Below are 22,630 nucleotides of genomic sequence, written 5' to 3' on the forward strand. Positions count from 1 at the left end.
AGCCACCCCTTTAAAGATGACATTTTATTGTTTTCTGGCTTTGATTGTTTCTGATAAGAAGTCAGCCATCATTCTTATCTTTTCTGCTTTTATTTTTATTTTTTTATATTGTCGCCCTCGCTGCTCGGCTTGCAGGATCTTAGTTTCCTGTTCAGGGATCAAACCCGGGCCCCCGGCAGTGAAAGTGCCGAGTCCTAACCACTGGACTGCTGGGGAATTCCCCTTTTCTGCTGTTAATATTTTTAAGTATTTTGATTTGTGACAGTTTGACCCTAATCTGCCTAGGTGTGGTTTTCTCTGTCATACTGGGTTATTTCTTTATCATACTAAGTTTCGATGACCTTTACGGAGCTGTAGTTCATGTGTTTCATATGTTTTGGCAAATTCTCAGCCATTATCTTGTCAAGTATTTCTTCTGCACTGTTTTCTTTTCTTTCTAGGACTCCAGTTAAATGTATGTTGGACTCTTGACTATGTTCCTACAGGTCTATGACACTCTTTCTGTTTTTAATTTTCCTTTGTGTTTCATTTTGGATCATTTCTATTTACCAGTCTTTGAGTTCATCTATCTTTTTTTCTAATGTACCCCAGTTTCCTGTAAAGACCATCCAATGAATCAATTTCAACTTTTTTTTTATTGTAAAATTTCTATTTGGATCTTTTTTAGAGCTTCTATTTCTCTGTCGAAATTCTCCCTCTTCTCACCCATTTTTGTCCATGTTTTCCTCTAAATTCTTTAACAAATTATAAATGTCTCTGTCTTGTAATTCTAACATCTAGATCATCTGTGGATCTGCTATTGACAGGGTTTGTTTTGTTTTCTTTTGATTAAAGGCCACCTTTTCCTGCCTTTTCATGTCTTGTAAAACTTTGAAACTGTAGGCTAGATGTGATGTGATGTGATGTTGTTATGTTATGTTATAAAAGAACAGTAGAGACTGAAGTAGGTGGTAATAACACCCTCTTGTCTCTCAGTATAATCAGAAGTTGAGCTGAGATAGTGCTTTAGTTAGTTGGGTTCAACTCTTGTTTCAAATGCCTTGAGAGTGAAGTTAGGCGCCTCCTTTCAGTAGAACTTTGAGATCTAAATTCTGAAAGTCTACAAGATTTCTTTTTGCTTTCCAGATCTGCCTCTGGCTTGTGGCATTAGCATTTACTCAGCAAAATTCTGGAGAGTGGGGGAGATTGGCAGGTAGGGTGGGCTAGCTCTGACCCTTGGCTCTTTTGAGATGCTCATCTAGGTAGACAGCCTTCATTTAGCTGTTAAAGACTTCACTGGTTTTTTCTTTTCCCTGCAGAATTCATTGCCAGCATGCTTCTCTGTCAGTTCTTGCTCCCAGGGAATAAAGTGGTCACCGCTGATTTGGCTCACCCAGGAAGGGTACATTCCTTACTGGAATTTGGTCCATTAAATTTTTTTTGCTTGCACAACTCTTAGATAGCTTTAAGGAAAATAAGATATTCTTAGCTTATACATTGTTTTCTTGCTGTTGCAGTAGAAATGGTGGTCTTTTGTGACCTTTCACATCCTAAGTGGAAGTGGAGCTCTGAGCATGTAATGAAAGTCAAACTCCTTTCTGTGTATCGCCCTGACCAAGCACACTGTAGTAATTTAATGGACAGAATTTAGATATACTTTTGTGTGTGTCTCTGTAGCTAGCAAATCAGCCATGGTTGGGAGTGAATAGTCATTACATCATGACAGTAATTGCATCTGGTGTGGATTTAGGGCATTCCAGACCATCTCCATATTGAACTTAAATGTCTTTGTCAGATAGATTTCAACATAGGCTTTCACTACTAGGTCTATGTTAGTGGCTTTCTACCCTCTCTGTAATGCAGACTTGTGTTTGATATGGGGTCCTTAGTTTTAGAAATCTGCCTGGAAGTAAAATGGTACAAACATTTGATGAAAATTATTGTTGATTGGCTCTATATTATATACATTATAGAGCAACTTTATTTTTCTCTATGTATAACCTACTAGGTAATTATTGCTTAGATAACTTTTGTTCTTTGGCGGTAAATTTATATGTGTGTATATGTATGTGTGGATGTATATGTAGATGATATGGCATGTATCAGTACTTCATTATTTTCTATGGCTGAGTACTATTGCATTATGTTATACACTACACTTTGTTCACTCATCTGTTGATGGACATTTGGTCTGTTTCTTTTTTGGCTATTGTGAATAACGCTGCTATAAACTTGGGCGTACATATACCTGTTTGAATACCTGTTTTCAGTCTTTGGGGGTATATATCTAGGAGAGGAATTGTGTGGTTATATGTTAATTCTGTTTAACTTTTTGAGGAGCCACCAAACTGTTTCTCATAGTTCCTGAACCGTTTGACATTCCTATCAGTAATGTCGGTTCCAGTGTCCCCACTCCTTGCTAAAGCTTGTTATTTTCCGTATTTTTGATTATAGCCATCATAATGGGTATGAAGTGGCACCTCACTGTGGTTTTGATTTGCATTTCCCTAATGACTAATTTTTGGGTTTGGAGGGTTTTTTTTTTTTTTGGCTTATACAACAGAAGTTTATTTTTTCACAGTTCTGGAGGCTAGAAGTCTAAGATCAGGGCACTGGGAGGGTTGATTTTTTTCTAAACCCTCTCTCTTTAGATTGTAGATAGCTGTATTATGTGTCTTCACATGGTCTTTCTCTGTATGTGTGTCCAAATCTTCTCCTTCTATGAGGACACAAGTTACATTGGATTAGGGCCCATCCTAATGAACTAAGTTAACCTTAATTACTTCTTTAAAGACCCTATCTCCAAATACAGTCACATTTTGTGGTATGGGGAGTTAGAACTTCAACATGTGAATTTGGTTAGGGATGGGGAGGGGACACAACTTAGTCATAGCATGGTTTAAGCTATAGCATGAGTTTTGGGATTATCAATGTTGGAAACATACTTGTATCTAAAGAATAAGGAAAGCTTTATAGATACAGAATGATTCAACTTTAAAACAAGCAATAAAAAAATCTGCTTTCAATAACTTATTGTTGGTTTTGTAATTTAGCTTATGTTTATTTTGGTTCAAAGCAATGTGCTTCCAATAAAAGAATCAGATTCCTTTTTACTCATTCCTCAGTAAATGGTTCTGGGCACAATGGCAACTTGAGATTTCCGTTAGAATCTTCGTCCTTATCCTCACCTTCATCATTATTGTCACCATTGTCATCGAGCTAACAATTATTACCTAACGACTATTGATGTTGAACATCTTTTCATGTGTTTGTTGGCTATTAGTATATCGTCTTTGAAGAAATGTCTATTCAAGTCTTTTGCCAATTTTTAAGTTGGATTGTTTGGAATGTTTTAATTGAGTTGTCTTTTTATTTTTGAGTTATAAGAGTTCTTAATGTATTCTAGATACTAAACCATTATTAGATACATGATTTGCAAATATTTTCTCCTGTTTTGTACATTGTCTTTTCACTTTCTTATGCTTTGATACACAGAAGTTTAAAATTCTTTATTGTAATAAATAATAACGTAACATGAGATCTACCGTCAACAAATTTTTAAGTGTACAATATTATTAACTATAAGCACAATGTAGTGCCGCAGATCTCTAGAAGTTTTTCATCTTGGATGAGTGAAATTCTGTACCCATTGAGCAGCAGCTCCCTTTTCCCCCCTCCTACCAGTCCCTGGCATCCACCGCTCTACTTTCTGCTTCTGTTGAGTTGGCTGCTCTTGATACCTCATACAAATGGAATCATGTAGTATTTGTCCTTTTGTGACTGACTTATTTCATTTAGCATAACGTCCTCAAGGTTCATCCGTGCCGTAACACCTGACAGGATTTCCTCCTTTTTTATGGCTGAATAATACTCTATTGTTTGTATGTACTACATCCCCCCACGTCCCCCGGCTGCCTTCTTTTTTTTCAATAGGAGTATTTGGGTACTATTTGACAAAACAAACAATGTTCTTTAAGCAAACATTTATTGAATGTCTGGATATGATTTGGCAATAAGATATGGAAACAAACATGAGAAGGACACGATAATTGACCTCAAGGATCTGCTGTGCAGAGGTGTGGGGCTGTGGGTTAGGACACATAAGAAAATATACACTAAGAGTCTCAAGGCCTAAAAGGCAAACTTTGGGCTCTGAGAAGAACAGGGTCTGGATGGCCTAGAGTAGTTTCATATACAGAAGTGGGGAGAAAGGAGGCTATACCACATTTTCTTTGTCTGTTCAGCTGCTGATGGGCATTTAGATTGTTTCCACCTCTTGGCTGTTATGAAGAATGCTACAATGAACATGGGAGTGCAAATATCCCTTTAAGAGCCTGATTTTGATTCTTTTGGATAAATTCCCAGAAGTGGGGTTGATTGATTATATGGTAATTCTATTTTTAATTTTTTGAGGAACCTCCCCATACTGAAAAGTTTTTCATTTTGATGAAGTTTAATTTATCTGTTTTTTCTTTTGTTGCTCATGGTTTGGTATTATATTTGAGAAGGTATTGCCAAATTCATGATCATTGAAGATTTACTCCTCTGTTTTTCTTCTAAGAGTTGTATGGTTTTAGCTCTCACATTTAGGTCATTGATCCATTTTGAGTTAATTTTTGTATGTGGTATGAGGAAGGGATCCAACTTTACTCTTTTGCATGTGGCTGTCCAGTTTCCCCAGCACCATTTGTTGAAAATATTGCTCTTTCCTCATTGAATGGTTTTGGTACCCTTGTTGAAAATCAATCTGGCATATATGTATGGGTTTATTTCTGGACTCTTCAATTCTATTCCTGTGGTCTATATGTCTATCCTTATGCCAGTGCCACACTGTTCTGATTACTGTAGCTTTGGATTGGTTTGAAATTGGGAAGTATGATTCTTTCAACTTTGTTTTTCTTTTTCAAGATTGTTTTGGTTATATGGGGCCTCTTGCAATTCCATATGAATTTGAGGATCAACGTTTCCATTCTGCGGTTCACTATTCTTTGTTGCCGAATAATATTATATTGTATTAATATGCCAGTTGGTTTATCCCACCTTCTATCGAGTATATTCTGTTGATAGGGAATGGATAAACACATGTATTCTCTTCTTAAATCCGTGTTTTCTTTATCACGTTACTTGGGACTTAGGGTTCTGCCGTAAGCAGGCTCTACATTGAATGAACTTATTCAATGTATTGTTGTTATTCAAGCATTTGTTGCTAAGGAACCAGTGGCCTTTGGGCCACCTATTTTATATTCCAGCTTTAGAAAATACTGTGTTTTCAAGATATCATATTCTCTATTCATGATTTATACATGTTTTATCAAGAAAAGCTGTTTTACAAATAATTTACTCTCTTTCTTCACAGGTACCCTTTCTATCTCCTTTGGAAGGTCATATTTACTTAAAAATAAAGTGTCAAGTGAATTCAAGTGTTGAAGAAAGAGGTTTTCTAGTAAGTAACATCACTGGGTCTATATTTTCTGTTTTGCAATTTGTGAAGCATAGACTTGGTTTCCAATAGGAATGAAAGTCTGTGTGACTAAGTGATAAATTGGTTCAGATTTGTTGCATGTCCACTATATGCTAATCACTGTGCTGGTGTTAGAATATCATAGGCCACAGAAAGTAATCCCTACACTCAGGAACTTTTAGTGTAATAGGAAGAAATACAAGTGAACAGTTAAGTGCAATACAGTACTATAATGGGAGAAAGCGTAGAGTGCATGGGTGTAAATTGGTGGGACACCAGGTCTTAGGTATGAGTGGGAAGGCTTAAAGAAAGGTATTGGAAATAGCTTGTAAACTGCTAGCTGAACAAGGTAGCCAGAGGGAGAGAAGAGGGAGATGTGCTCCAGATGAAGGGAAAAGCATTACTATGGCCTGGAGGGCCCTTCCCTCTCTCACCCCCACCAGAGAAAAAAGATGACACATTTAGATAGTGGCAGGTATTTCAAGGTAGCTAGAGCTTAGATTCTGAGTGTGTGTGTGGAGAAGGGGTAGTGAGAGGAGTGGTTGGGGAGGAAGGTGGGGTTAGGGGAAATGGAGCCAAGTGTTAGAGGGCCTTTTAAAGGCTTCCGACTTTATCCTGAAGTCGGTTGGGTACTCTAGTAGGAGTTTAAGCAGAGGATTAACATCAAATTTGGGGGTTTAGGAAAGTGTGGAAGTGGACTGGGGAGTGGCAGAACTGAAGAAGATTAGTGAAGAAACTGAGTTACTGCATGAGAGAGGTGATGGGGGCTGGCAGTCAGGGTGGAGAGAAGGACCCACCATGGATAGATGAAGGAGGAAGTGCAGACCCTAGGGGTTTGGCTGTAGGGGTGGAGAAGCAGAAGTAAGGATGTCACCCAGATCCCTGCCTTGCACAGCTTGTTGGGTGGCAGTGATTATACTGAGATAAGGGGCCCTGGGGGGGGGAGCAAGTGTCCATGGTGGGGGTGGAAACCATTTTTCCCCCAAATTTTATTGTGGTAAATTGCAAGCATACAGCAATGTTGATAGAATTTTACAATGAACGCCCATATAGCCAGCATCTAGATTTTGCCTTTAACATTTTTTACTGTCCTTGCTGTATCATGTATCTACTACCTAGCTATCCTTCTAGCCAGTCCTGAAAATATCATATTTTGGGGGGAAGAATTTCAAAGTATATTGTGGACATTAGTATGTTCCCATGAATCTTCAGTGTACATCCCCTGAGTTCTGACACAGGCATACATCTATGTAACCCAAATTTCTGTTAAGATAGACAATATTACCCCAGAAAGTTCCCTCATGCCCCTTGTCAGTCAGTCCCCACCCAAGGTAGGAAGTTTTAAGAGTTAAGTTTTAAATAACTTGAATTTTAGATGCATACAGACACGTTTTCAGAGTTTGAGTTTGGAGCTCAAGATGGACATTTTAGATGAGGTGAAGGTTTGGAAATCTGCAGCAGAGAGATAGTAATGGAAGCTCAGGTGGCGTTGAATAGTCAGGAGAACACTAACATTTAAGCCACAGACCTAGGAAGAGAAGCTCTCAAGGGAGACTACAGGGAGGGCAATGGAGAACTTAGTATCATGGTTGCCAGGGGAAGAGAGTCTGCAAGAGGGAGTGGTCAAACTAGATAAGGATCTATTAGACACTGTTGGACTTATTAATGAAGTGATCATTCTAGTCTTGTTGAGAGCAGGAGCTAGATTGCAAATGGTTATAAAGAGAGTGGAGGGTGAAGAATGGGAGTGCAACAACTCTGAAACAAGGTTTGGCTGCAGAGGGGTAAAGAGAGTGTGATACCTGAAAGAAGGATTTTGTTGACATTTTATTAAGATTGGAGAGATTTGAGCATCTTTCAATTCAAATGGGTAGCTTCTAATAGGGCCAAAGAGGGCAAAGATAGAGGCAATGGGGAACCTGCACTTTAAGGAATAACACATGGAACAAGGTCATGAGAGTGAGAACAAATAAGACCCAAGCCACGGTTCATGATCTTGTACAGAATTATACTTTTTCCATTATCAGAGGAGGAAAGTATATGTGTAGAATACACAGAAGATTGTGGGTGTGGTACCAGAAGTAGAGAAAATCTAATAGCTTTGATTTTCTTTGTGAAGCAAGAATTTGAGCTATACAAAAGATATCACAAGTCAATTTGCAGTTGCTGACAAAGGGCACAGAAAGAAGAGCTAGATCGTACAGAAAGTGCAAGCAGCCAAGGTGACTGTAAATCATACTTCGTAGCTTTTTTCACATGTAAATCCAGCAGGTGGCACTAGATATTCTTGGAAAAGTGTCTATAAATTTCTGACTTGAAAGCAGTGTTTACTTACTGACCTTTTCCTTTAATGTAAATATTTCCATATTTTACTCTAGATACCTTTCGCCCCTGATCTACTCTTATGACATTCATTTGCCTAAAATGTCTGACCTACTTAATGTTTGAGCAGGGCTCTTAACTACTTTAGAGTTAGATCTTTTCAGGTTTACTCTATCTTGAATCCTATAGGCCATTCTTATCACATCCACACTTACAGAAATGTGGTAAAAAAAAATTACTCAGGACTCCCCCAAATAACTTCTGTCCGCTATCTAAGCAATGCCTTTTAATTGCTTCTAACCTCTATAAAAAATAGAGGTAGTAATTGAAGTGGTTCAGTTGCTTGGTTCAGTTTTCCTTCCTGATGTGCCAGGGACAGCTGGAAGGAAGGAGACTACCAACCAGAGAAACTTGCTAAGTGATTCTAAAATGGTACTAGTCTAACTCTGCCAAGACTGATGAGCAGCAAGAAAAGTACGTTCTGGTTTAGCTAGAAGGTTCCAGTTCTGCTTTGTGACCGTGTGTTGTCATCTACTTTCCTTGGCCTTCAGTTTCCACAGCTATAAAAATGAAAAAGCTATCCTCTCGTTATTTTTCCCTGATTATAGTAGGGGGTAATGATAACTTGTATTATTTTTATCCATCAAATTTTTTCTTTTCTATTACCTTTATGATGTAAAAGGTGAACGTAAACACAAATGGGAGCTGGTGAGTCATTTGTACTAACTTTGTGCTTGAGATTGAAATAACAAGATTCCTGGCCTTGATACAGAGTAGAATAAAAATAAACTTAAGTACTTTATAAAAGAGAGAAAAGAAAAAAAATCATGCAAGTAGATTTTGCAGTATGAAATATGTCAACATACTGAGGTTTAATGTATAGAAAACATTTAATTGATCCTCAAGTTTCTAAAGTCAGTATTTCATTGACTTTTCCAGACCATATTTGAAGATGTTAGTGGTTTTGGTGCGTGGCATCGAAGATGGTGTGTTCTTTCTGGAAACTGTATCTCTTATTGGACTTATCCAGATGATGAGAAACGAAAGGTAATATTAATATTGAGGGTCAGTGGTGAAAGCCCTAACTGACTTTCAGGGAATATTTCGTGCAAGTGTTCCCCGTGGCCCCCATCAACCACCCAAATGCCCTGTTAAAAATATTTACTAAGCCATTAAAAATGTTCTTGTTGAAAGACTAGTGAGTGTGTGTGTGTGCGTGTATTTGTGTAAAAATTTTATATCTTATCCATTCCCTGTGATTTGACCACTCTTGAAATACCTTAAGGAATATATTTTTCTTTTTTTTTGGAATGTTTCATAATATTTTTTAATTGATACTTTTAGTCAGAAATATTTTCAATTCACTTTTGTATTTTATTAACAGTTGATTTACCTAACTCTGAGATAAAACAGAAAGGAAAAACCACCATAGGAATATAGTGGTTTTGGTTCTGTTTCTGAAATTTGATAATAGAATTTTATGGATACATTACATCTTGTTTTTAAAGAATTTAATGTTATTGCCCAAGTGTGGTAATTTATTATCCAAAAACTGGAAAATAGAAATAAGCAGAAATATAAAGTAAAATCATCTATAACAGAGAAAACTACTGTTCACATTTTGCTGTGTATCCTTCTAAATTTTAAAATGTATATGTAATAATAGTTATATATCCATTTATGAATCTTTTTTAAACAGAAAGTATCATGTTTTTTGTAACTTAATTTTTACTTGATAATATCCTGATATCTTTCCACATCAATAAAAATACATCTGTGATATTGTATTAGATAGCTATATGTATTACATTGTAGCTATATAAAATTTTATTTTAAAGTTTATTGTGAAATATTTTGAACCTTCAAATAGACCAAAAAAAAGTAATTTCCATCAACCTCTGTGTTATCAGTCCAGTTAAAGCTCCTCAAGTAATTTTCTCTCCCTCATAGAGATAACCCCGATCCTGAAATTATTTTGTTCCTATGTATTTCTTTAAATTTTTATTACATATTATATATAAGCAGTATATTATTGCAGTTGCATATTTTGAAGCATTATACAAATAGATCATACTGTATATACTATTCTGCAACTTGCATGTTTTAAGTCAACATGATTTGTGACATTAGGCTGGTGTGTGTAGCTCTAGTTTGTAGAGCTCTAGCCATCTTTCTCTGTACTAAAGTATTCCATTGTAAGAATGTATCACAATTAATTTATCCACTTCTCCTATTTATGGGCACTTAGATTATTTCTAAATTGTTGCTATTATAAACAGCTCTGCTATAACTTAGCTACATGGATCAGAGCTCTTTCTTGAGTTTGTATCTAGTAGCAGAATTGCTGGTTTGTAGGGTTTCGCACATCTTCAATTTAGCTAGATTTTGTCCAGTTATTCTTGAAATTGGTTGTACAATGTTCTGTTCCCACCAGGAGTATATGAGAGTTCTCAGTGTTCCACATCCCACCAACACTTGATATGTCAGCCTTTTAAACTCTTGTCAGTGTGATAGGTGTGAAAGGTTATTTCACTGTGTTTTTATTTTGGTTTTCCTTGATTGAACATTAAGAGTAAGCATCTTTTCTTATGTGTTTTGGCCATTTATTTCCCATCTTTTGCTTGGCATATGTTTTAATTTATCTTTTCATAAACAGAAATTTTTAATGCTATGATAAATCTGTCAGTTTATTACTTTATTGTTTGCTTTTTTGAGTCTTAGTTAAGAAAATCATCTCTATAGTCATAAAGATATTCTCCTATACCTCCTTATAACTTCTGAAAGTTATAAAGATTTATATTTCATATTTAATTTACCTGGAATTGATTTTTTTCCCCCAATCTGGAAACCCAACTGTGCCAGCCCCATCGGATGGTCCATTCTTTCCCCACTGATCCACATGCTGTTTCTGACATGTATCAAGATATCATTATATATGTAGGTCTATATTTAGGCTTTCTATTCTGTTTCCTTTGGTATGTATCTCTCAGTCTCAATTACCATAGCTTTAAAATAAATCTTAATGTCTGGTAAGGTAAGTCTCCTAACTTGTGTTTTTATTCAACAATGTATTATTTATTCTTGGTCCTTCATTTTACACACACACACACACGGAAATATGTGTACCTGTATATTTAACTTTTTATAATTGAAAATGTTCAAATGTTCACAAAACAGAGAGAAATAGTATATTGAACTCCTAACTTCAACAATTATTAACTTTCATGTTTCATTTCTCTCTCCACAGCACACACACTTTTTTGTTTTTGTTGGTTTGCTGAGGTATTTTAAAGCAAATATCACACTTCATATTATATCATTTAACCTGTGTGAGTCAAGGTTGCCAGTTCCTAACATTCATTGGTCAGTACCCCAAGGAAGCCAGATTTCAGGCTAGCTTACCATTCTGCACTCTCTCTTCCTCATTGATTTTGGCCTTTGAAGGTTTCTTTCACCTTCTTGTGAGTTCAGTTGTTTGGCATTTGGGGAATTATGGGAGGACTTTTAGACTATTTAGTCTGCCATACTTGCTGGAGACATAATATTATTATTTGTTTAAATAGTCCCCAATTACTGTCATTTAATTTGTTTCAATCTTTTCACTATTATGAAAAAATAGTGACTATACCCATATAAACATCTTTGTGCACCTATGTATTTGCTTAGTATAAATTTCTTTTAGGTGAAGTTGTAGGATTAGGGTATGCCCATTTTGAATGTTTTTTGATTGCTCTTATCAAATTGTCTACCAGTAGTAGACCATTTATGCTTTCACCAGCAGTGTATGAGAGTTTCTATCACCACCCCAACCAACCAACATAGGTTATTACCATTCTTTCCAGACTTGGCCAATCTAATGTTTAAAAATGGTATATTTCATTCTAATTACTAATAGAGTTAATGCTTTTACTGGCTTTTTAAAAATCACTTGTGCCCATACTTGTCCCTTTTCTAATTTTTCAGGACCATTTAGTCTTAAGAATTTTTATCTTTGACTGTCATACCATAGGAATAACATGGCTTCCAACAATCCAAAGCAATAGATTAGCCTGGTCTTTTAGAGATACATAAAAAATATTTACAAATGAATTCTGATGTCTAGGTTTCTGTTTACAGAAAGGGAGGAATTAAGTGGGCTATAGACAAAAGGTGGTTGAATGTGTGTTTCTAATTGTGAGAGCTGATTGATTAATGGGTACATGGAAGTTCATTATGCTGTTCTTTTTATTTTGTGTCTGTTTGAAGTTTTCCATAACAAAAAGTTTGTTTTTTAAGTTGACTAAGAGCTCCAGTTGACATCTTTGGTTTCTATTTTTATGACCAGCAAAAAACAATAATAAATGTTAAATATGTTTCTCTAAACTCAGTGTAATTAAACTTTAACTTTTAAATTAATGCCTTTTTAATTTTAAATTTGTATCAACTGGAATACTGCTTAATGCTTACTGACTTAAATGGTCTTGTTTATTTCCTACTAATCATGTTTTTTAAAAATTTGTTTTTAAAGAATCCCATAGGAAGATTAAATTTGGCCAATTGTACCAGTCGGCAGATAGAACCAGCCAACAGAGAATTTTGTGCAAGACGCAACACTTTTGAATTAATTACCGTCCGACCACAAAGAGAAGATGACCGAGAGACTCTGGTCAGCCAATGCAGGGACACACTCTGTGTCACCAAGTATGTATTGGGCTATAAATATTTCTATCAACTAAGTGATTGCCCACTATGTTCTTACCACTGTAAGAAATATCAGAGATGATCCTTGTCTTTGAAGAGGGTACAGTCTTAATGAGGAAACAAAACACACACACATCAGTAAGAGAGTAAGCTAATAATTAAATCAATATAGTTAAGAAAAATACAGCATTCAAGTTATATCTTAGTTTATCATGTTTTCTAGTATACTCAGAGTATAGCCATTTTCAGGACAGTTACCTAGTATTCTTTGGGCTGAGTTTGAAGATTTCATGTGTAATTGAGAAGTCAAGTATTTTTTAAAGCGATTTGACACATCCCTTCCTGTCTATTCCCCAGATACCCTCGATTAACCTGCTGACTTACAAAACAATTTACTCTGCAAATTTCTGGTTGGAGATTAACAGAATAAACTACTGGGACTGTCACTTTTCGTTAACCCTAATCTTAAGTATAAGATGCAAAAGCTTATTGCTAAGAGTCTAAGGTTCTTTTGATTGGATGCCCAAGAGAAGCTTGCAGACCAACTTCAATGTACAGAATTATGATTAGGGACAAAAGTTAGAATTTGACAGAATCTCTGTTAATCAGACTGTTGCTGGATATTGCAGACAGGGAGATGGGTAGAACTGGCTCCATGAGTTTCTGATGTGGAAATATCAGAAAGTTCAGCCAAGAGACACTCTATTAAAATAGGACAAAGTTGCCCAGATACCGCCAGTTGGTTTTAAAACAGAGAAAGAGGGGACGCATTCTTTGGAAATTCTTGATGCCTAGATTACTTTCAGATTAATTTAGTTGAGCTCATCCACTCCTTTCCTTCGGGCGCCTTCTGTGCAGCAGTGACATCAGACAGGACAGGAGAGGCAAATTGGATTTATAGTCACTTCCTTTAGTAGCTACCCTGTTCGTGGCCACAGTCAGTGAGGGAACCAACCAAAATTCAGTCCCCAAGTACTTCCTGACCACAATGGCCCTTTTTAAACAGTACTCACATTTTTCATATAATCTTATCTTTTACTTGTTACATAAACCCTCCCAGATCTCGACCTTCTCCTGCGGTAGAAATAGTTATATCACATATTGCTCTAATTACTCTGTAGTTCACTTGCATGCAGTTTTTCTTATTATAACATTATTGTAATTTGAGTGGACACTTTATCCAAGCATTTGAGAGAGGCCCATGCTCAGCTCAGTCTTGGCTGAGTTTTTAGCTTTGCTTGGTGGCTTCTTAAAACTTATTTCACTTTTTGATCATATATTTTGCAGAGTATATACATTTTACAGTTCTGCATTCTCCTTTGTATTATTTATCTGTTTCTCCCCAGGGCCTTTTTGACCTATGCCTTTTATCTAAATTTAATGTATATCGTTTTTATTTCTACTAACCAACCTTGCTATCTTTCCCTCCTTCAATACAAAATATTTATCATCTGATAAATATTGCCTACTTTGAAATATAGATTATACATTTGAACTAGAAATGTTTCATCACATGGGGAGCCAGTATTATACAGTTGAACTTTGAAGTCAACAGATCTATGTTTAAATCCTGACTCAGTGACTCACCACATGTGACCGTGGCAAGTTACTTAACTTTGCTAGCCCTCTGAAATCTCCTGTGTCAGAGGAGAATAAACTCCACAGAATGACAGTAGGGGTTAATGAGTAGACACACTTAGCATGGTGTCACGCACAGGGAATGAGCTCAACGAATGGTCACTATCATTCCTGTAAGTATTGTGTTCTCTCCATTGGCTAATAGATGATCAACTCACTGCTTATTCACACTTATACCATTTCTAGTACCAATGGGGAGAAATTATAAAGATGGAGAGTGAGTACAATACAACATACTTCTAACACCCGGCTGTCCTCTAGAAGAATGGTCTGGCTTGTGAATTAGGGAATTCCCCTTTCCCCCCACCCTCGCCTGCCACATCAACTGGATATTCAACTTGTAGCTAAATATGGATACAAAGAAGAGATTCCTGGTATGAACAAAGAGATTAGGACAGACAAAGTCTTAGGATCTTCAGATCATTTACCGTAAATACTGTGCTCTACTAATACAGTGGGACAAGAATAATGGGAGACAGTACAAAATGGTATCTATAAGGCCAGGTGAAGGTTCATGAGTCTGTGATTCCAGCTCTTGGGGACCCTGAGTCTGAGGGATCTGGGGGGGCTCCCATATTCAGGCCAGTGGTGCCCTTGCTCTTCTAGGAAGTGACCCATGCTCAGTGGCTGTCCTGCACCACCAAACTGCCCAGTCAGACCAACTGTACACGATTAGTTACTGCCTTTGGTGTGAAACTCCATCATTTCCCAAATGTAATCAGTGTGAGTTATGGTTCAGCTAACCAACCTGCCAGATGATTCTCTGTTGTTGTAATTGGAGAAGCACTTTACTATGGGTCTCTTGATTTAGCATCCATTAAAACAGGGGTCCCCAAGCCCCGGTCTGCGGCCTGTTAGGAACCAGACCGCACAGCACGAGGTGAGCGGCGGGTGACCGAGCGAAGCTCCCTCTGCCGCTCCCCATTGCTCGCATTACCGCCTGAACCACCCCCCTGCCGGCCGTGGAAAAATTGTCTTCCATGAAACCGGCCCCTGGTGCCAAAAAGGTTGGGGACCGCTGCATTAAAATGTGGTAAAGAGTTACTCCTTTTACTATTTAGCCTCCGCCCCCCCCCCATTCCGCCCCAGCAAGCGTACTTGGAGATATGGAATGGGGGAAGGGATCCTGATCTTTTTGTTTGTTCATGTAGGAACTGGCTGTCTGCAGATACCAAGGAAGAGCGGGATCTCTGGATGCAAAAACTCAATCAAGTTCTTGTTGATATTCGCCTCTGGCAACCTGATGCTTGCTATAAACCTATTGGAAAGCCTTAAACTGTGGGACATTTCCAAGTCATATAGAGGTTTTCTGACTTAGGTCATAAATGTTTCTTAAGAGCATCAGTTTTGCTGGTTGCATTTTATGCTTTAAATACAAAAGGGTATGTGCCAATATTCACTCACTACATATTATGCAGTATTTATGTCTTTTGTATGTAAAACTTCACCCGATTTATCTTCTGTTATTCATAAATGATTGGAAGAAAAAATGTATTATAGTTGATTTTTGCCAAATTTTAATTTAAAAGCCTCATTTTCCTAGAAATCTAATTATTCAATTATTCATGTTAAAATATTTTTTTTTAAGTAAGGAAATTTGAGTTGTCTTCCTGGAGCTGTGGGTCTCAAAGTAGAAAGGTCTTCCAGGGTTGGAGACAGAAACCTCACATTTGATCATTCTTTCTCTAGCCTCAGTACTTTTTTCTAAAGGTTGTGGTCATTCATTGATCATGATATATCTTGTTACTAGAGTACTGAAAAAAAAATCTAAGGCACCTTGCAGAAACATTTTTAGTAATGGAGGTAAGAACTTTTTCAAAATAGCAAATGTTTATTAGTCTGAAGCTTAAGGCTGCCTTCAAATAAGAGATGTGGGCATAGGGGATATTATTGTGTGAGATTTGGGGGTTCAATGTTTTATTTAGAAGACTTAATAATCACATGGTTTACATTTACTCAGTTACTATAAATGCTGTGTGGTGCACATTTTCATGGAATACAGGCTTTTAAAAATAACTATTTTTGCTCTATAGCTTACAGACTCCTCAGATATACTTGTCAAATTAGTTCTTTCTGTTCCTGTAACAAGAACAAATGTAAATTGAAGAATCTTTATATAAGAAAAGTAAACGTTACCAAGCTACTATGACTAATACTTTGCTTGCCTAAGTTCTTGTCTTTTTTCTTTTTCACATCAGTGTATGACAGTGTCTAGACACCCATTATGAAAGTCACTTGAGAAACTGTTAAGTCATGTATTACCTTTAAAAGCCTAATGCCTTTTTTTAAATTATAAAATATCGTAAATGTAAAGCATGGTCTCAACTTTAAATACACTGTCACTTTGTTTGAATTGTTAAAGTTATTGATGGCCTCATTTATAAACACTAAATTCTGTCACCTGTCATTTTATTTTTTATTCATTTAAATGTGTTTTTTCTTACATGTATTATAAAAATATATTTTATGATCTCCTACCTAAATAAATACTTGCAAATGGCTTAAGGAGTCAGCTATTTAATAAATATTATTAAAATGTGCCGTGTGGCTGCCCTGCATGGTAGGCTGCAGGCTTCTTGAGGGGATTGTACTGACTTGGTGAGGGTATTTCATTCATCTTTTTACCTCTAGCCCAGTGCTCAGCCCATTGTGTGTTCTTAGAGTCACTGTTGAATCAGGAGGTGGATGAAGGGTCCATTTCTGAGGCATTTCAATAGAATATGGTACTCAGACGCACATTCGAGGGGATGGAGGATGATTCCCAAGTACTCAGCAGAGACTGAGTAGATAAGTAACATCACCAGCCAAAACAGGGTGTAGGTTTGGTAGGATTGATGACAGGGCCCCTTTTATTTGTAGATTTGTTTTTATTTTTTTAATTTCTTTTTTAATAAATAAATAAATTTATTTATTTATTTGTGGCTGCGTTGCTGTGCGTAGGTTTTCTCTAGTTGCGGTGAGTGGGGGCTACTCTTTGTTGCGGTGCATGGGCTTCTTGTTGTGGTGGCTTCTCTTGTTGCGGAGCACGGGCTCTAGGCGCATGGGCTTCAGTAGTTGTGGCGCGCGGGCCTCAGTAGTTGTGGCTCGCGGGCTCTAGAGCGCAGGCTCAGTAGTTGTGGCGCACGGGCTTAGTTGCCCCGGGGCTTGTGGGATCTTCCTGGACCGGGGCTCGAACCCGTGTGCCGTGAATTGGCAGGCGGATTCTTAACCACTGCATCACCAGGGAAGCCCTTGTGTTTATTTTTGAATAGGCATTATATGTCATTATACAAAATTCAAAAGACACAAAGAAGGTGAAAAGTATGTCTTTTCCTCTTGTCACAGCCACTTTTGCCAATTTTGCCGTGTCCTGCTAGAGACATTCTGTGCATATTACAGCAACATATTTCTATTCTTTTGTTCATTAAATATATTTCACACATACTCGTTGTTGTAAGTGAAAGAAAAAGGCATAACAGTATTCCTTAGCAAACATTATATCTTAGTATATGTATAGAGGGTATATAAAGTTCAGTTTTAGAAGAAATTTAAGGTGATGGTGGAACATACATTAGAAATACCTCATAAAAGGGAACCCTCTTGCACTGTTGGTGGGAATGTAAATTGATACAGCCACTATGGAGAACAGTATGGAGGTTCCTTAAAAAGTAAAACTAGAGCTACCATATGACCCAGCAATCCCACTACTGGGCATATACCCTGAGAAAACCATAATTCAAAAAGAGTCATGTACCGAAATGTTCATTGCAGCACTAGTTACAATAGCCAGGTCACAGAAGCAGCCTAAATGTCCATTAACAGGAATGGATAAAGAAGATGTGGTACATATATACAATGGAATATTAGCCATAAAAAGGAATGAAATTATGCCATTTGCAGAGACATGGATGGACCTAGAGATTGTCATACAGAGTGAAGTAAGTCAGAGAAAAATATCGTATAATGTTGCTTATATGTGGAATCTAGAAAAATGATACAGATGCACTTATTTGCAAAGCAGAAATAGAGACACAGGTGTAGAGAACAAACGTATGGATACCAAGGGGGGAAGGGGGAGTGGGATGAGTTGGGAGATTGAGATTGACATATATACACTACTATGTATAATATAGATAGCTAATGAGAATCTACTGTATATCAGGGGGAACTCTACTCAGTGCTCTGTGGTGACCTAAATGGGAAGGAAATCCAAAAAAGAGGGGATATATGTATACGTATAGCTGATTCACTTTGCTGTACGGCAGAAACTAATGCAACATTGTAAAGCAACTATACTCCAATAAAAATTAATTTAAAAAAAAGAAAGAAATACCTCATAAACCGTGGGAAATACTGCTCTGAAAATTTCAGTGTTATGTGCCTAGGGGGATTGTTGAAACCATTAGAGTCGATAAGATCATCCAGGGAGTATGATGGTGGAAAGAGAAGCAAGAGCAAAAAGAACATGATCTTTAGGGGAAAAGTGAAAAAGGAGTGGCTGATGATTATCTTCCATGAAAGAAATACAAGAGTGATGTCTGCCGAGACCAAAAAAGGCTCTTAAGATTTGACCACAAAATCAAAAAGTGGGTTAAAGAAAACAACTGAAATTTGAAATGGTCAATTCGATAAAATGGTTCAGATGAAAAATCAGGTTACACAGAGGAAAAGAATGACAGATTTGACTGCATAAAAAATTTCCTGGGCTTCCCTGGTGGCGCAGTGGTTGAGAGTCCGCCTGCCGATGCAGGGGACACGGGTTCGTGCCCCGGTCCGGGAAGATCCCACATGCCGCGGAACGGCTGCGCCCGTGAGCCATGGCTGCGGAGCCTGCGCGTCCGGAGCCTGTGCTCCGCAACGGGAGAGGCCACAACAGTAAGAGGCCCGCGTACCGCAAAAAAAAAAAAAAAAAATTTCCTTCCTGACAAATTTAAACAAAGTTTAAGCAAAGTTAAAACATAAGCCCTAGACTAGGAGAAAATATTCACAACACATTTAATAATCAAAGAATTAATGCACAAACTATATAAAGAGCTCCTTTGGCTGGCTATCATCGTTTAAGCATTTACTATGTACCAGATTATATTCTTGGTGTTTTGCATGCATTATCTCATAATCTTCACATGACCTTATGGTATGGGCATTCAATGAGGAAACTAGAACTTAGGTAACTTTTCTAAGGCAACATGCCTGTTAGCAAGTGGCAAATCAGGATTTGAACCTAGAATCTACATACTTCATCATTATAGTATGATGTTTCTCAAATTACTAAGAATAAGAAAATTTAACCTAAGAAAGAGGGGCAAATAATACTAGTAGAAAATGTGTGCGCGCACACCCACCCACACACACACACACACACACACACACGCAGATCCAAAGAACCAACAAATGAAAAAATGATATTAATAAACAAAAATACGAATTTAAATGGCAGTGTGTTATTGGCCCTTGAATTGTTGGAACTAGTCAGTGTTGCTGAGAAACCCATACTCTTGGTGAGAATAGAAACTGCTACAGCCTTCTTGGATGGTAACTTGGTAACTTCCAGTAATCTCTGAGCTAACACACAGTATCAGACTGTTGCATCAGACTTGCATGCATCAGAGGTTTTATCCATATAGAGCTTTACTCATAATGTCAAGAACACAAGTGATCAAGGCACTGGCTAAGCAGGAAGTCTACAAAATCCTGCATACCTCCTGGGTCTTTCATTCCTACTTTGGACAAGTAATAGATAAGATCTCACTTGACGTTTGTGGGACATCTCACACAGCAGGGAGCCTGGAGGTAAGGCAACGTTACCATTTTGTACCCTATATAGTTATACAGCTTGTGTGACTTTCTCAGGAGTCTTGCCTCACGAATCCATAAATTCTAACTTTATTTACCATAAACAGTTCTTTACCAGCCATATCCTACTAAGAGCATTCCATAGATAAGAGATCTCCTAGCAAATATCATTAGTCTATTAGCCAGGAGGTCAAGTTTTCAGCACATTTACAAGGAGTTTATGTGTCACCTGCCTTCTTTCCTCAGAACAAAAGGCCAGGTACTTTAACTCCTTCTTCCCCACTCTCCTCAGATGAACTTTGATGTGAGCAAAGTTACATAGAAGGCTGATCATTATGATACTGTTTTTAAGGGGAAAAATAGAGATAACCTGAAAGTCCATCAACAGGAAAGAAAATTGGAAATAATCTCAAGCCCATTAATAGGAAGTCATGGCGCACCCTTTCTACAACACACCATGCAATGTTCAAGAAGAAAAGGGATCCATATATATATAACTTTTCAGAACAACTCACGGGAAAGAGGGATATGCCGTGCAACATGAAACTATATACGTAACAGACCTGTGTATAAATACCTAGATGAAAGTGTGGAAGGAACCACACCAAATTTTATATGGGAAAGTGTAATGGAAAGGTTGGGAGTAGTACTGGGTGGAGAAATGCTTTGACTTTTGACTCTATTTCTAGAATATTTGATATGTTTACAATGAAAATATTTTCATTTTGCTCGTGTTCGTGCACTTATGAACACTTAAACATTTAAAATCGGAATGAAACTTTGAGTGAGTGGAAGACTGAGTAGAGACTACAGGTTGTTAGATGGAGACGGAAAAGGCGCAATGAGACAGTAGTTTGGTGGGGAAATATTGAGGCAGGATATTTGTTACTGCTCTGATGGGGAAGAGCCAAAGGTGAGGAAGGCCCCGAGGACAGTGGTAAAAAGGAATATAAGAGATGGGGGAGGAGGAATTTGTGGAGCAGGGTGAAGGGTGATAGGACCCAGATGATAGATGCAGTTTAGACCCCATCCCAGCAGTCAGCACGTTCGTGGGAACTTTGTGAACAAGTATGGTAGAATTGGGGCACCCAAACTATGCAATCATGGAGGACTGGACAGCGATCGGTAGGTTTTGCTCCTTATTCATGAAATATGCTGGCTACTGGGAGCCTTGTAGAGGCTGGGGCAACTGCAATGTGGGAAATTGCACAACGGTTTCAAATATGAAGTCAGAGCGTGACCAGCTATAGCAGAGAAGGAGACTCTGCACAGGCCCCTATGGGATTACTTCCTCTTTAGGGATTACTTCCCTAAACCCTAACAGTTTATACCCTAAAAAGAGTCTGAACCCTAAAAGACTGTATGACCCCCTCCCATTTGCAGGGACCACCAGCAGGCCCTGCCACTACTTCTAACTCCTTTGTTTTTGTTGAAAGCAGAGATATGAGAGCCACCTGACTTGCAAAAGGATTTGTTATTCTGCCTTGAGAGTCCAGGAAAACTGCTATTTGAACTGTCCCTTTTCTGTTAGTTTGGGAGGTTTTTACATACCAAGAAAATGACATGGACCCTACTGACACAGTGTGTCTTGTTACAGCTGCTCAAGGGTTGAAGTCCGGGTCCCCAGTTGACCTTTGCATGGATGGTGGTGGGGCCATGTTTCTTTTCTGTGGTGTTTGGCTGGGATAGGGTGGTTATTGTCTAAAAGTTTTCTGTCTCGCTAGCCTGCCTCTTTTCTAGTCCTTCAGCCAGAAAGAGCTTTTCTTGCTGCCATTTGCCTCTCTGGGTTGCCAGCTTCTCTAACATCCAGTTCAGAATATATCACACAAAAACCGGAGAACTCACCATCGTGTTGTTCCTTGGGTCTCAAGTTCTCTAGATGGGCTACCTTTTTCTTTCCACCCTTCAGGTCTTCTGGTGTTTGTTTTATATATAATGCCCAGGGCTTTGGCTGTACTTAGAGGGAGGAATAGGGAGAAATGAATCTATTCCATCTTGGTCCCACTGACGCCGTTTTTTGTTTTTTGTTTTGCGGGCCTCTCACTGTTGTGGCCTCTCCCATTGCGGAGCACAGGCTCCGGACGCCCAGGCTCAGCGGCCATGGCTTACGGGCCCAGCCGCTCCGCGGCATGTGGGATCTTCCCAGACCGGGTCACGAACCCGTGTCCCCTGCATCGGCCGGCAGACTCTCAACCACTGTGCCACCAGGGAAGCCCCCACTGATGCAGTTTTAACAGTCTGTAATTTCCAGAGTTCTCAAGCACATCTTGTGAAATTTAATTATGTTAATTTAAATGATCCTTTCTATTATGGAATACATTTTTTTCTTTAATTATTCCTATCAAGAAGTGTCCCCAAAACTGATGAGTTTTTTAAAATTGCTTAGGCAATTTTGATATATTCAACTGACTTTGAATATCTTTCCATGTGTTTATTGGTCCCATGTATTGCTTCATTTGTGAATTCCATATTTTTGTCATTTGTCCACATTTCAATTGTCCTTATTATTTGATTTGTAAGCTTATATGTTAGGGAGATTAACGTTCATTTGTATGTGGCTGCATCTACACTCAGTTCCTTTACTAGCTGAGTATTCTTCAGCCGCAGGTTGAATATGGTACCTTCAGCCACACGGTACCTACCACATAATCTATTGGGAACATTAAATAAGACAATAAATATTAAGGCCTCAGACCAGTAAAAAGGCCAAGAGTAAATTCCTGAGAAGTGGTAGTGATTGTTTACTGTGGAATTAGATGCCCAAGAAAGTCTGGACAG

At 38.0% G+C, this 22,630-nt stretch overlaps 1 protein-coding gene across 2 annotated transcripts in view; it reads left to right on the forward strand.

Annotated features, from left to right (window-relative positions):
• ANLN (anillin, actin binding protein) overlaps positions 1 to 15,355 on the forward strand; it is a 53,246-nt gene extending 37,891 nt beyond the window's left edge. For both annotated transcript variants that reach the window (XM_065883741.1, XM_065883742.1), the window contains 4 exons: positions 5,336 to 5,422; positions 8,702 to 8,809; positions 12,270 to 12,442; positions 15,232 to 15,355. In XM_065883741.1, coding sequence (XP_065739813.1) covers positions 5,336 to 5,422; positions 8,702 to 8,809; positions 12,270 to 12,442; positions 15,232 to 15,355 — 492 coding nt within the window. The remainder of the gene's footprint in view (positions 1 to 5,335; positions 5,423 to 8,701; positions 8,810 to 12,269; positions 12,443 to 15,231) is intronic.
• The last annotated feature ends 7,275 nt before the right edge of the window (positions 15,356 to 22,630 follow it).

The sequence above is a fragment of the Phocoena phocoena genome, chromosome 9 (assembly GCF_963924675.1).
Source record: "Phocoena phocoena chromosome 9, mPhoPho1.1, whole genome shotgun sequence".
NCBI classification, from domain to species: domain Eukaryota; kingdom Metazoa; phylum Chordata; class Mammalia; order Artiodactyla; family Phocoenidae; genus Phocoena; species Phocoena phocoena.